Source organism: Hevea brasiliensis, chromosome 9 (assembly GCF_030052815.1).
Source record: "Hevea brasiliensis isolate MT/VB/25A 57/8 chromosome 9, ASM3005281v1, whole genome shotgun sequence".
In the NCBI taxonomy this organism is placed as follows: domain Eukaryota; kingdom Viridiplantae; phylum Streptophyta; class Magnoliopsida; order Malpighiales; family Euphorbiaceae; genus Hevea; species Hevea brasiliensis.
Genome location: NC_079501.1, coordinates 4,971,319 through 4,986,714, shown reverse-complemented (window position 1 = coordinate 4,986,714; position 15,396 = coordinate 4,971,319). Strand labels below are relative to the sequence as shown.

The 15,396-nt window shown below is 38.6% G+C and overlaps 1 protein-coding gene across 1 annotated transcript; it reads right to left on the bottom strand.

Annotated features, from left to right (window-relative positions):
• Positions 1-10,395: 10,395 nt before the first annotated feature.
• Positions 10,396-14,769, bottom strand: LOC110673576 (GEM-like protein 1). Its single transcript, XM_021836717.2, has 4 exons — positions 14,231-14,769; positions 14,044-14,145; positions 11,410-11,684; positions 10,396-10,745 (listed from the first exon to the last, which is right to left on the bottom strand). Exons 1-4 carry the CDS (start codon positions 14,319-14,321, stop codon positions 10,536-10,538), a joined length of 678 nt encoding a protein of 225 aa, XP_021692409.1. The 5' UTR covers positions 14,322-14,769; the 3' UTR covers positions 10,396-10,535.
• Between the last annotated feature and the right edge of the window lie 627 nt (positions 14,770-15,396).

Sequence of the window (15,396 nt, the reverse complement as noted above, 5' to 3'; positions counted from 1 at the left end):
TGTCGAGAGCTTTCCATAGACACCAAGAACACCGAAATCCATTGAGTGGTTTGTCCAATTTTTGCCCGGGAAGTTTTAGCCTATTTTGACTTTCGGGCTAGATTTCTAGCAAACCGTGAATCCCACGAGAAAACCGAGAGTACTAGAGCGCTCCACTCGTCGAGAGCTTCACGGCGACATAAATTTAGAATTTTTCCAACACCGTTTTTCGATGGGTCCCACGGAACCTCGCAGTGTCTTTTCGAGCATTAAATGAGCTTAGAAAATTCTAAAACATTTATGTACTAACCCCCGTGTCGTGGGCTTCGTGTGGGTATCTTCAATTTGTGGAAATTCGGCGATTGTCCGGTCCGTGAATTTCCTGGCCAAACACTGCACGAAAAGTCTCCGAATTGGACCGAGGTTTTGGCTACTCCCCATTGTCAGATGTCCCGAGCGCATCCCCGGAGTCGGAATCGGCAAAGGTAAACCCGAACCTTGCTTTTTCGTAATTTTCTAGTGCTTAAATAGGATTAAAAATTCATAAAATATTCGTGGTAGCTCAGAAAATTATGATTCTTTTTGCAATAGCCTAGTAATATTGCTAAGGACCGCGGGGCAAAGTTTTAGAATTTTTAGAGCTTGTTTGGATAGTTTTTGCAAAAATGATCAATTATAAGGACTAAATTGTAATTTTACATATTGTGATGGATGACTGATTTGATGGTTCAGGAGGGGCCGTGTGATGTGATTGAGTTGTGGATATATGGATTATGAATATAGAAGTGTGTTTTGAGCCATTTTGCAGGTTGGGTAAGTCCTAGGTATAGGGGAGATTCTGCCGGATTTTCGGCAACACTTAGGACGTATTTGGTCTTTTCTTGATTGTATTGAGTCATTTGTATTAAATAATTGTAATGTAATTGTCAGGTGAGCCGGGACAGCCTTCTTCCTCCGCCCAGCCGCCACAGTGACCGTTGTCAAGTCTGTGAGTAAAATATTAATTTTAATTGTAATTTCACTATTATTATACGTTCAAACATGCCCATGCATCACTTATATGCATATATCTATGTAGATAAACTTTATGCATGATTTATGTTGCATTCATAACTGTGAAAGTGCCATGTATATTGCTGTGGTAATTTGGAGTAGTGTGCGTGCGTTGGCGTGCGTGTGATGTGGTGTGGACTATGGATAGGACGGGTAGTCACGGCTTGAGATCTTCGCTGGGACCCGATCCTTCGGGGGGTAGTCACGGCTTGAGTTCTTCGTTGGGACCCCCGATTTGGTTTATTAAGAGAAATTCCGGCTTGAGTTCTTCACGCACACCAGTTGGATTTAAGAGAGTCAGAGGGGATCAACTCCCATATATTATGATTGATATCACTGGGTGTGTGAGTGCTCCAAATTACCTTTATGATGTTATGATGTGAAAATATTGTTGATGTTGCATTTCACTCTACAGGGTGCATTAGTTTTAGATAGTTATAGAGATTATGGTTAAAATTGATATTTTACTCTCTGAGTCGAACGCTCACTCCTGTTCAATATTTTTTTAGGCCACAGGAGGATATTTTTGAGATTAACCTGCTTTCTTCCTCGCAGGTCGATTATTAACGTTTGTATAAACTTGTTAAATCTTAGAATTTCCGCATGTGTTAGAAATGTTTATTTGATATGAGTCTGTAAACTAAATTATTATTTTGGACCTGTAAACTTAATATTCTATGCATGTGTTGATGGATTGGATGAGGGAGCTGAGCTCCCATTTATTTTTATGCTGATGAGTATGTGGAGGGTGAGCTGAGCTCTCCAATTGAGTATTTATTGTGTTTACAGGTCGGGTGAGTCAAAAACTCCCCGTTGAAAGGTCCATTTTATGGCCGGACTCTGTCCGATTGATTTCTTAAAATTGGGCCCAAATGGGCCTTAGAGTTGGGTTAAGTGAACAGTTAGGCTTACTACGGGCCTCGGGGGCTTTAGGCTAGCCCAGGTCCTAGTGCCAGTCCGGCCCATAGGTTGGGTCGTGACAAATGTGGTATCAGAGCTTAGGCTCCAGATTCTTAGGGAATATTTGTCTAAAGTATTGGGAAGAGTCTACTAGGAGTCACATGCGGAAAAAAATAGGGTCCACATTCGTCTTGCATTGTCATCTTTGCTTCTAGTTACTGCTTCATATATTGTGTGTAAATATGAGTCAATAGAGCTGTGTAATGAGTAATTTTGAATTTTGTGGGCTAATGCTGCTGAATTTCAGGAAAATGCGTAGAAGGTGAGAGCCGCCACTACACTGAACCGGATGTGCCCGACGAGGTGTCAAGACAGATGAGGCGCCTGCCCCGAGGAGGCGGGGTAGGAGGCCAAGAGCTGCTCAAGTAGAAGAGCAGCTGCCTACAGTTCAAGATCAGTCTTTCATGGCACAGGGTCCCATGAACCCCATGGCAGCTATTCTAGTTTGGTTGCAGAGAACCATCGATATGATGGCACAGTATATGGTCCACCCTCCACAGTAGCAGCAGTCCACCGCACCAAGAGGGAAACCTTACAAACAGATCATAAATTTCAAGAAGTTGGTGCCTGGTACTTATGACGTGTCAGATGATGTATATCGGTTTTTGGATTCCTGCAGACAGGCAGGAACAGAATTGCCGTTGACTGATAGAAGACTAATAGAGTGTATGTAGCATGTCATGGGGCCTATGCCTAGACAATGGATGAATGACTACATATTACCTCGGATGGAGGGTTTGTCGTAGACTCAGTTTGTGGAACTGTTCATCAATCGGTTTGTGCCAGAAAGATTAAGAGATCGTGAGGGCCTTTGAGGCCTTAAGACAGAATGGCAGGTCTGTAGATGAATATGCTATAGAATTTCTGGAATTGAGCAGATATGCCCCTACAGCAGTAGCTACAGAAACTATGAAGGTGAAAAGATTCCTAAAGGGGCTTGACAGAAGGTATGCGAACCTGGCCATGATGTCTGATCAGTCTTTTGATGTGGTGGTTGATCGAGCCAGACAGATTGAGATTAGCTATGTTGTGGATGACAACGGAAGAGCAAAGAAAAACAGAGCAGAGGGTTCTATCGGTGTTCCCCAAATGGGTACTCCAGACAATGGTGGCCAGAGTAATTACAGAGGAAAAAGTAGGAACAAAAAGAGTGGTTTTAGACACAAACCTCGAGGGTCTGCACCAGATACTGATCCAGCAGTGGTCATAGTCTGTGGTACAGCAGCCTGGTTGGTTCAGATCCTCCTTGGCACCTTGTGCACAGTGTGGAAGAGAACATTCAGACCTTGTTTGATGGGTTTAGGAGTATGCTTCTGTGTGTGGCCAACCAGTCACTTTGCTAGGGAATGCCCGTATTGATGAGCCACGATGGGGTCACAGTGGTTCATGCAAATGTTCCTCGCCATTGTATTCGGTGCTTCCAAAGATGGCAGTCGCTTAGTGGCCAACAGGGCCGAGGACAAGGGGGACGTGGTTTTGGAGGCAGATCAGGAGGTAGAAGTCAGTATCAGGGTTCTGCCACTCAGGGTAGGGATCAAGCTCGGGTTTTCACCCTGACCCACCAGGATGCTCAAGCTTCAAATGCAATTGTGGCTGGTATTCTTCTAGTCTGCTCCTATGAGGCTCGTGTTTTAATAGATCCGGGTGCTACGCACTCATTTGTCTCCCCTGTGTTTGCCATGAGATTGGGTAGAAACCCTACAACCTTAGAATGTCCTTTGTCGGTAGCTACCCCACTTAGTGACAACATAGATGTAGATATGGTTTTTCCGGGTAGCCCAGTAGTAGTGGATGGGAAGATTCTCCCAGCAGACTTAGTTCCTCTACCAGTAATGGATTTCGATGTAATCTTGGGGATGGATTGGTTGGCAACTCATTATGCCACTTTAGACTGCAGGAACAAAAAGGTGCATTTCCACATACCTGGTGTGGAAGAGTTTAGCTTTGATGGTGACAGGAGCGTGGCTCCATATAACTTGGTGTCAGCAATTAGTGCTAGAAAAATGTTAAGGCGTGGATGCCAAGGGTATTTGGCATTGGTGAGAGATACATCTATAAAAGGTGTCAACATGGAAAATGTTCCTGTTGTCAGAGAATTCATGGATGTCTTCCCTGAAGAGCTTCCAGGGTTGCCACCAGAAAGGGAAATAGAGTTCTGCATTGATGTTGTTCCGGGTACAAACCCCATATCAATGCCACCTTACAGGATGGCCCCAGCAGAATTGAAAGAGTTAAAGGAGCAACTACAGGAGCTTTTGGACAAGGGTTTCATACGTCCGAGCACTTCACCCTGGGGTGCTCCTGTGCTATTTGTAAGAAAGAAAGATGGGTCATTGAGGTTGTGCATTGACTATAGACAGTTGAACAAGGTGACTGTGAAGAACAAGTATCCACTTCCTCGGATCGACAATCTGTTTGATCAGCTTCAAGGGGCTAGATTCTTTTCCAAGATAGACCTGCGATCAGGCTACCATCAATTGAGAATCAGGAATGAGGACGTGTCCAAAACGGTATTCAGGACAAGATATGGTCATTATGAGTTATTGGTGATGTCTTTTGGACTCACTAATGCACCAGCAACCTTTATGGACTTGATGAACAGGGTGTTCAAGCCATTTTTGGACCGTTTTGTCATCGTATTCATAGATGACATTTTGGTATACTCTCGGACCGAGGAAGAACACGTGTGGCACTTGAGAATGGTGTTGCAGACTTTGAAGGAGCACCAGCTATATGCCAAATTTTCAAAATGTGAATTTTGGCTAGAAAGCATCTCATTCTTGGGACACGTGGTTTATAGGGAAGGTATTCAAGTGGATCCCAAGAAAATTGAAGCTGTAACTGATTGGCTTAGACCTACAACAGTCACTGAGGTGCGAAGTTTTCTGGGCCTAGCTGGCTACTATAGGCGTTTTATGCAAGATTTTTCCAGGATAGCAGCTCCCTTAACTAAGTTAACTCGGAAGAATGTTCCATTCATTTGGACAGATGACTGTAAGAAGAGCTTCCAGAAGCTTAAGGAGTGTCTAACCACTGCCCCTGTGTTGACACTACCTGTGAGTGGTGAAGGATACACCGTGGTAATCGTGACGCCTCCAGAGTTGGCCTAGGGTGTGTTTTGATGCAGAATGGAAAAGTAGTGGCTTATGCTTCAAGACAGCTGAAGAGGCATGAGCAGAACTACCCCACCCATGATTTGGAAATAGCGGCTGTAATCTTTGCACTAAAAATCTGGAGACACTACCTATATGGTGAAGTGTGCGAGATATACATCGACCACAAGAGTTTGAAGTACATCTTCCAACAGAGGGATTTAAACTTGAGACAGAGGAGATGGATGGAGCTTCTGAAAGACTATGATTGCACCATCCAGTACCACCCTGGGAAGGCCAATGTAGTGGCAGATGCTTTAAGCAGGAAATCTTCTGGCAGTTTGGCGCACATTTCAGCAGAGAAGAGACCGTTAATTCAGGAGGTACATGAGTTGATGGATCAAGGTTTAATCCTAGATCTTTCAGATGAGGGGGTATTGCTGGCTCATTTTTCAGTGAGGCCAGACTTGAGAGACAGAGTTAGAGTTTCCCAGCACAGAGACCAACAATTGATGAAGATCATAGAAAAAGTACAGCAAGGTGAAGGTGGTGACTTTGGATTTGCCAATGATGGCGCCCTAGTGCAAGGTTCAAGGATATGTGTGCCCGATGTGGACAATCTCAGAAATGAAATCATGCAAGAGGCACACTATACACTGTACAGTGTCCACCCAGGTTCCACCAAGATGTACCATGATGTGAAAGATAGCTACTGGTGGAATGGCATGAAGAGAGACATAGCAGACTTTGTGTCCAAGTGCTTGACTTGTCAGAAGGTGAAGTTTGAACACCAGAGACTGTCAGGGAAGCTGCAAGAGCTCCCTATCCCATAATGGAAGTGGGAAATGATCACTATGGATTTTGTGACTGGGTTGCCTCGTACCACGCGAGGATATGATTCGATATGGGTAATTGTGGACCGTCTAACCAAATCAGCTCACTTTTTGCCTGTGAAGACTACGTATTCGGTGGCACAGTACGCCCGACTCTACATTCGAGAAATAGTCAGATTGCATGGAGTTCCAGCTTCCATAATATCTGACAGAGGGCCCCAGTTCACTTCTCGGTTTTGGAGAAAGTTGCAGGAGGCACTTGGCACACAGTTGAACTTCAGTACGGCCTTCCACCTCGATGCACGGACAGTCCGAAAGGACAATCTAAACACTGGAAGACATGCTTCGCATGAGTGTTTTGGATTTTGGAGGTCAATGGGATGATCAGCTAGCTTTGGTGGAGTTTGCCTACAACAACAGTTACCATTCCAGCATAGGGATGGCACCCTATGAGGCACTATATGGAAGAAAGTGTAGGTCTCCTCTGTGTTGGACAAAAATGGGAGAAGCGAACGTGCATGATGTAGACCTAGTGCAAGATACACTTGAGGTAGTTCCTTTAATCGAGGAACGATTGAAACACTTTTCAAGGTAGAAGAGTTATGCGGACCTGCACGGAGGATGTGGAGTTTGCAGTAGGCGACTATGTATTCCTGAAGGTTTCTCCGATAAAGGGAGTGATGAGATTTGGAAAGAAGGGCAAGTTAGCACCTCGGTATATCGGACCTTTTGAGGTTACGGATAGAGTTGGAGCAGTTGTCTACCGGTTGGAGCTACCGCCCAACCTTTCTCACGTTCATCCCGTATTTCACATCTCCATGCTCAGGAAATACATTCCAGATCCTTCTTATGTACTACAACCAGATGTAATAGAGCTAAAAGAGAACTTGACATTTGAGGAGCAACCTGTAGCCATAGTGGACTACCAAGTGAGACAGCTAAGATCCAAACAGATCCCTATGGTTAAGGTTTTGTGGAGGAGTCAGTCGGTGGAAGAGTGCACTGAGTCGAATAGACATGCGTAGCAAGTACCCTTATTTGTTCAATGTATAATCATGTGCTTTATTCTGCCTTGTGTAAAATTCGAGGACGAATTTTCTGTAAGGGGGGAAGAATGTAACACCCCAAAATTTTAAATTTTATTATTTTATGAGTATTATTGATATTTTAATTTTATTTAAATTTTAAGAAATTATTTGAGATTTTTCGGATTTTAAAAATCAGGTTCGATTTTTCGAAAATATAAATTTAGATGATTTTTAAAAATTAATTTAAAAATCACGTGGCAAAACTAAAAATATATTTGGAGTCTACGAATTTTTCTGAGTTTTCTAGAATTTTTTCGAAATTTTTGGACCTCATTTTCGGTCCTGAGGTAGAGTAAAAATTCAAAATTTTGTATCATGAATCGGACCGGCCGAATCGAAACTGACCGGATCGGACCGGCCTTTTCTTTTTCTTCTTTCCCCTTCCCCGCGTTCGGCCCTCCTCCTTTCTCTCTTTTTTCTCCTCCCTCCTCCCTTGCCGCCGCGCCTCTGCCGCCACTCCAGCTAGCGGCCACCACCCTCGCCGGCCCCACCGGCCGCCGCCCCAAACGGCCGGAAAATGCACGCGAATGCCCCTCCTTGCGCGCGGGACTTTCGACTTCCCGGCCAAAATTCGGCCGATCCGGCCACCAATCGGACCGGGTCTTGTGTCTAAACTCATCTACTCGTCGAGAGCTTTCCATAGACACCAAGAACACCGAAATCCATTGAGCGGTTTATCCAATTTTTGCCCGGGAAGTTTTAGCCCATTTTGACTTTCGGGCTAGATTTCTCGCAAACCGTGAATCCCACGAGAAAACCGAGAGTACTAGAGTGCTCCTCTCGTCGAGAGCTTCGCGGCGACATAAATTTCGAATTTTTCTAACACCGTTTTTTGGTGGGTCCCACGAAACTTCGTAGTGTCTTTTCGAGCATTAAATGAGCTTAGAAAATTCTGAAAAATTTATGTACTAACCCCCGTGTCGTGGGCTTCGTGTAGGTATCTTCAATTCGTGGAAATTCGATAGTTGCCCGGGTCTGTGAATTTTCGGCCAGACAGACCCGTTACCGGAAAAGTCTCCGAATTGGATCGAGGTTTTGGCTACCACCCATTGTCAGACGTCCCGAGCGCATCCCCGGAGTCGGAATCGGCAAAGGTAAACCCGAACCTTGCTTTTTCGTAATTTTCTAGTGCTTAAATAGGATTAAAAATTCATAAAATATTCGTGGTAGCTCAGAAAATTATGATTCTTTTTGCAATAGCCTAGTAATATTGCTAAGGACCGCGGGGAAAAGTTTTAGAATTTTTAGAGCTTGTTTGGATAGTTTTTGCAAAAATGATCAATTATAAGGACTAAATTGAAATTTTACATATTGTGATGGATGACTGATTTGATGGGCCCAGGAGGGGCTGTGTGATGTGATTGAGTTGTGGATATATGGATTGTGAATATAGAAGTGTGTTTTGAGCCATTTTGCAGGTTGGGTAGGTCCTAGGTATAGGGGAGACTCTGCCGGATTTTCGGCACGACTTATGACGTATTTGGTCTTTTCTTGATTGTATTGAGTCATTTGTATTAAATAATTGTAATGTAATTGTCAGGTGAGCCGGGACAGCCTTCTTCCTCCGCCCAGCCGCCACAGTGACCGTTGTCAAGTCTGTGAGTAAAATATTAATTTTAATTGTAATTTCACTATTATTATATGTTCAAGCATGCCCATGCATCACTTATATGCATATATCTATGTAGATAAACTTTAGGCATGATTTATGTTGCATTCATAACTGTGAAAGTGCCATGTATGTTGCTGTGGTAATTTGGAGCAGTGTGCGTGCGTTGGCGTGCGTGTGATGTGGTGTGGACTATGGATAGGACAGGTAGTCACGGCTTGAGATCTTCGCTGGGACCCGATCCTTCGGGAGGTAGTCACGGCTTGAGTTCTTCGCTGGCACCAGGTTGGATTTAAGAGAGCTGTATAGGGGATCAGCTCCCATATATTATGATTGATATCACTGGGTGTGTGAGTGCTCCAAATTACCTTTATGATGTTATGATGTGAAAATGTTGTTGATGTTGCATTTCACTCTACAGGGTGCATTAGTTTTAGATAGTTATAGAGATTATGGTTAAAATTGATATTTTACTCTCTGAGTCGAACGCTCACTCCTGTTCAATATTTTTTCAGGCCACAGGAGGATATTTTTGAGATTAACCTGCTTTCTTCCTCGCAGGTCGATTATTAACGTTTGTATAAACTTGTTAAATCTTAGAATTTCCGCATGTGTTAGAAATGTTTATTTGATATGAGTCTGTAAACTAAATTATTATTTTGGACCTGTAAACTTAATATTCTATGCATGTTTGATGGATTGGATGAGGGAGCTGAGCTCCCATTTATTTTTATGCTGATGAGTATGTGCAGAGTGAGCTGAGCTCCCCAATTGAGTATTTATTGTGTTTACAGGTCGGATGAGTCAAAAACTCCCCGTTGAAATGTCTATTTTATGGCCGGACTCTGTTCGGTTGATTTCTTGAAATTGGGCCCAAATGGGCTTTAGAGGTGGGTTAAGTGAACAGTTAGGCTTACTACGGGCCTCGGGGGCTTTAGGCTAGCTCAGGTCCTAGTGCCGGTCCGGCCCATAGGTTGGGTCGTGACAAATTTTATGGAATTGATTATTAAGAATTTAAAATGAATTTTCATTTAAATTAAACACTAAAATTTTATATTTACAAATAAATTTCACAAAATTTTATAAAATTCATTTATATTAAATACTTCCTTAGTTAATTTAATTTTTTATTTAATTAGAAAAATATTTTCTGATTACTCATATTTTTTAGTACCTCAAACACTAGAAGATATAGAAAATATTTTTCATAAAACAAACGAGACCGAACTTTGATAATATTATTTCTTTTTAAAAATTATGATTTTTTTTTCAATTCATTTTTTTTAGATAGAAAAAAGACTATTTAAATTTTTTTTTCTCGAATTAAAGTATTTTTTAATTAATTTGAAATGAAAGAAGATAGCAAGAAAGAAAAAAGTATTATGCCAAAGTTTCAAACATTTTCAGTTTAACATTCTCAATAAGTGAATGTATAGAAGCAGTAAAAAAAATTAAGATTTTACTAATGAGTTGTAGCTCAGTATCATTGGAGTTGTATATATATATATACACATATACTCTCTCGTAATTGCCAGAAGTTCTATACTGGCAAGAAATCTTGAATTTGTGTTTTATAGAATCTGTTATTTAAAAAAAAAATTATATTTTTAAAAACCTTCAAAATCAATGATTCAAGAAAGTTTTCTCCTTAAAATCTGAGTACTTTTTTAAGGTAAGATATTTCTTTTGAGACTTTTAAAATCCTCTAATAACTTCCATTTTCTAAAGCACTCAACTGACAAGTTTTTCTTTACAAAATCTTCAAAAATATTCACTTCCTCTGGAATAAAACAAATATATATAGTAATTTATGAATATCACAATACATCCTTGAGCTTTCTTATATCAGAGTACATCCTTAAACATTCTTCTGCCATGCCAACAGCAATTTAGAGAGAGGGAACGACAGAGAGTTCATGCCCTACATCATAGTGACAGGGACTTCCCCAATAGAGTCACGAGGGCGCTGTAAAGCCTCAGTTAATTGCTTGAGTGCTTTGTCATATGATATAAACCCCATAAACCAGAACTCATGATCGTCTGTTGTTACAATTTGGATGTACTTTCCAGAAGGATTAATTCTGCTTGCAGAAGGATTTACCGTACTCAACTTATCGAGCTGCACCGCCACCTACAGCACACATTGCCACAGTTTAACATCTGAAGTTTATTGCTAGAAGGTCAAAGTTTAATATTCAACCACTTGATCAAAATTAAAAAGTTTCAATATGCTCCTACCAAAGCTTCAATTTTTTACTAGCTTCTACGTAAATTAATCGGTCAACGGCTTGACCCAATCTGAGACTCAAGAGTCCATATCAATTTCTCAATTGATATGTCCTTAGCTCCTTGATACTAAAGTTAGGCCTAAGCATCTGTGCAGGCCAAACAAGAATAGGAGGGACTGGCTACGAAAGAAAATTCTCATCAGGATAGGCAACAGGAGAAGTGATGGGATATGTTCTCCGGTGTTCAAAAATATCAAAAAAGGGGAACGGGGGTTGGAAGAGAGAAAAAGGGAATCCATCGAAGCAGCACAAAACTACTTATCACAAAAGGATCGCTGATAAGAAAAAAGGAAAGAAAATTGAACATCATTTGTCAGCAGCAAGCTACTAAAGTTGAAAACCACTGAGAAGAACTAGCTATTTTAGACTACTGATTTCAATTATAACAGGCAAAACTTTGTTTTGTTGTTGAAGCACCAGCGATCCAAGTAATCCAATACTGCAAAGTATGTTATGTTTTGATGCCAATCTAGATTCATCAACGAGAAATAAAGTAGAAGGTAATACCTTGTAATACGTCCATTGCTGCTGTCCAGTGGGAGAATAATAGCAGAAGGGATAATCGCTATAAAAGGCCACTCTTTTATTGGATATATAAAGCGTCCCAATCACAGGGCCTGAGAATGTTGACAGATAGCAAACATAGGCCTTGATGAGCTTCTCTCCAGGCAAGCTCCCAAATGTCTGCTGGAATACTTTGTCATGCCCTCCTTCAGTAAGCACCTTTGTCCCTTGAGCAATCCTTGCCATTGCTGCATCTGTGAAACTGGCGCCAACTTTGACTGTTGTTTGCAAAGAATAAAACTACATGTTAGAATCTAAATAGCATACATATCTGAAGTTTGTAGAAAGCCGTATGCTGATAGAGAGAAAAAGAGAAAAGGCCTCAAATTCCTCAAATCGTATAGCCAATATCATTCTACAGATCAATTATTTTCTTCATCAGTTCCTCCCAATAAATCATAGAGTAAACCGCCATGAAATAATTCTTTAACAGCAGAAATAATAAACCTAATGACGTAGAATATCCTAATTTCATATTTGAGAAATGGTTGTCAAAGTAAAGGAACTATTCTGTTCTCTGTTTTCCTCTCTTTTTTAGCCAAAAAAACAGTTCTATCAATCAAAGACAGACAATTTCGTTGGTCTGCTCCATGTTCCCCCCAAAATTCAACCATTATAATGAAATTCCATGTTTACTTCATTAAAATAAAATTAAAGAAAATTAAGTCATGCAAAGTGTTTTTGTTGGATAAATTCTCAATGGAATGGCAATAGTTACTTATCCCAATTCGACCCGCTCTATCTAAGCAATTTTCTTTGACTCCACCCTAATCTTGATATTATGCGGAATGGAAACAGGAAGAATATCTTCCTATTCTGAATCTACCTAATCCATCCCAAATGATATATTATTGTTTTTTTATTAAAAATTTAATTTTTTATATATTTATATGTCATATATATATATTATTAAAATTATGTTTAAAATTGACTCTGCTATGTGGGAATGGGAAAGCAATCCACCGACTCGCCTCGCTCTGCCTTATTGCCATTCCTATCCTTCAACTAGGTATTGACAAGTATCTTGTCGTTGCAATCAAGAACAAACTATTTTGCTTCACTTCTGAAATTTCAATGACAGTAGTCACGATTTTAATATTAAAAAAAAAAAAAAAACTTATGCGAGCTAAGGTATTTGCCAAGTAGTGATTGAGTATGACTCTACGCTATGTTTGAATAAATTATTGGATAGGAACGAAAATAAAAGAACATTCTTCTTATTTTCTATCATTTATTTTTCTTTTTATATTTAGATAAATAAAAAATAAAAGATGAAAAATAAAAAATAAAAAATAAAAAAAAGTAAACTACTTTTCCTCTTCAAATTTATGAGAAAATAACCTGAGGAAAATATACCCCTTCTTATTTTCCTTCTTCTATCTAGACAATGGAAAATAACTTTTCAACCTTATTTAAACACCGCCTTCCCTTCCCTTTTTCACCTATCTAAACAAGGTGTAAACTCCTTAAGAACATTAGGCAATGTAAAATTTTCCTTCATGTATTTGTTTACGACGGACAAGCAATAGAATTAATGGGTTGTTTGGTTTACATGTTGGGTGCAGTTAATAGCTGATAGACACCCAAACAGATAAATTATAGTGTTTGGTAAGCTTAAAAAAATAAAGCTGATAGCTAATGGTAACTAATATGATACCCATCAGTTGCAGTTATATCAGTTCTATTTTTAGAGCCGTTTCTCATCAGTTGATTGCTGATTTGGTTTTATTTTTTATTTTGATCATATTATCCTTTTTTATTTAACTTGAAAATTAATATTATTAATATTTTTATTTTTTTATTTATAATTTTAACATTTTAATTAATGTATTTTAATTTTGTTAAAAAATTTTTTATTAATAACATAAAATATAAAATATTTATTTATATCCAAAAACTTAAAATTAATTATAAAATTTTCTATTAATAATAATAATTATTTTATTATTTTATCTATAATTTTAAAATTATTTAATTATCTTAAAAAATAATTATTTTCTTATTTCAATAATAAAATAAATGATATAATATAAAAGATTAATAATTATATATTTATTTAAATAATATAATATATTAATTTAATAATTATATATTTAATTTAATAATAGAATAAATAATATAATATAATAAATTTATAATTTTATATTTATTTAAATAATAAAATAAATTATATGATATATACTCTTATTAGTCATTTTATATATTAACAGTAACAATTAAATATAATTTTACCAAACACTTAATATAAAATAGCTATCATCACCTATCAACGGTTAAACCAAATAGACCCTCAATTATCATCAACGGTTAAATCAAATAGACCCTCAATTATCAGTTATAACTATTAGTTGAATATAACGGTTAAACCAAACAGTCTTAAAGGAATCATAGTTTCTGCTCTCTCAGACCACTACAAAAAGAGTGTTCAAAACACCATCTTTCTAAAATGGAAAAAAAGAAAATGCGCTGGGAGGGTTTTGCTGTCAAGTTTAACCCATGAGAGCAACAAGAAAGCCCCCATAGAAGAACGATGATGCTTATTTTCCGATGTAGCGAGAATTTAAACTAGAAACTTACCATGGTGCCAGACGTTATCAGCGTAGACCTCTGCTTTCCTAGTGACATCTTCAACCCTTTTCCCACACCGATTCAACATATCGCATATCCTACTCATTGGCCCTGAAAAACCAAATAATTAACCATGTATACTCTCTCCTAATGAAAATTAACACTGCAAAAACTCAACCATTATGATCAATCTTACGTCTGCCATATGGCCCGGATCCATTGGCAGGAAGCGGCGCAATCTGGATGTAAGGATGGGAGTTATTGTTGTTATAGCGGTTATCCAACATGTTGTTGTGCTGGCGGTTGTTTGGATTTACAGAATTAGGTTGGAGCTGCCTGCACTTATTGCTATGCTTTGGAGCTTTTCCACCACCGTTCCACCGCCATTCCTACCAGCTCCACTCCCTTATATTCTGGATTTTTTAGAACTAGGTGGGATTGGTCAGAGTTGGTTCTGCGAATATGCCCCGATTAGGATCATGGTGGTGACGATAAGTGCTGACGATGGCGATGCTAGTTTACGGAAAGTAGAGGCAGAACCGCAGAAAAGCCAATGTGAAAAACGCCCACTCACTCTCCTGGCTAATGCTTCTCTAATCCACTTTAGTTGTGGCACTGAACTTTTTCTGATTCCATCGATTTTAAAATCTGTATTCACGAATCACGCTTACGAATTTATTCCCAAATATTTCATTTTTAATGACCGGATCGCCAGATATCATTGCAAGGGGGATGGAATTCTTCGATGCCATGCTTTAAATAATAACGCATGGCGAGCGTAGTTGAGGGTGAGATGTCTTGAGATCGAGCCTATCTATCTATTCTAAAATTATATACATGAAAAATGGAGATTCTAACCATCAATTATTATACAGCATAAAATATTTCTATAAACCCTAATTATAAGAGAATACATTTTATAATGTAGATTGGTATATTTAAACTTGAGGTATTTTCATCCTCTGTATTTTTAAATGGAGGGAAGAGGATTCAAATTAACCACTAATTGGACCTTAATTTTTTTACTGTTAAATCAAGGTTTTGATAATGTTATTGAATTTCTTATGAAAACAAAAACCTAGGTTTATTTATTAGGTAATTTGGATGACCTACTAATAAGGGTAATGCATAGTTTTTAAAAATCTCAAATCAAATTTGAAAAAAATCAAACCAAATTAATTAGAATTATAATGAATTAAATATATTTTATTATTTTAATTCAATTATATTGAAATGAATCACAATTTAAAAGAAAATTTTATTTCATTCATTTGTTTTTCTATGATTTTTTAAATGTATTATGTATTATCAATATAATTATATCTATTTAAATGTAGTTAAAATTATAATATATTTTATAAT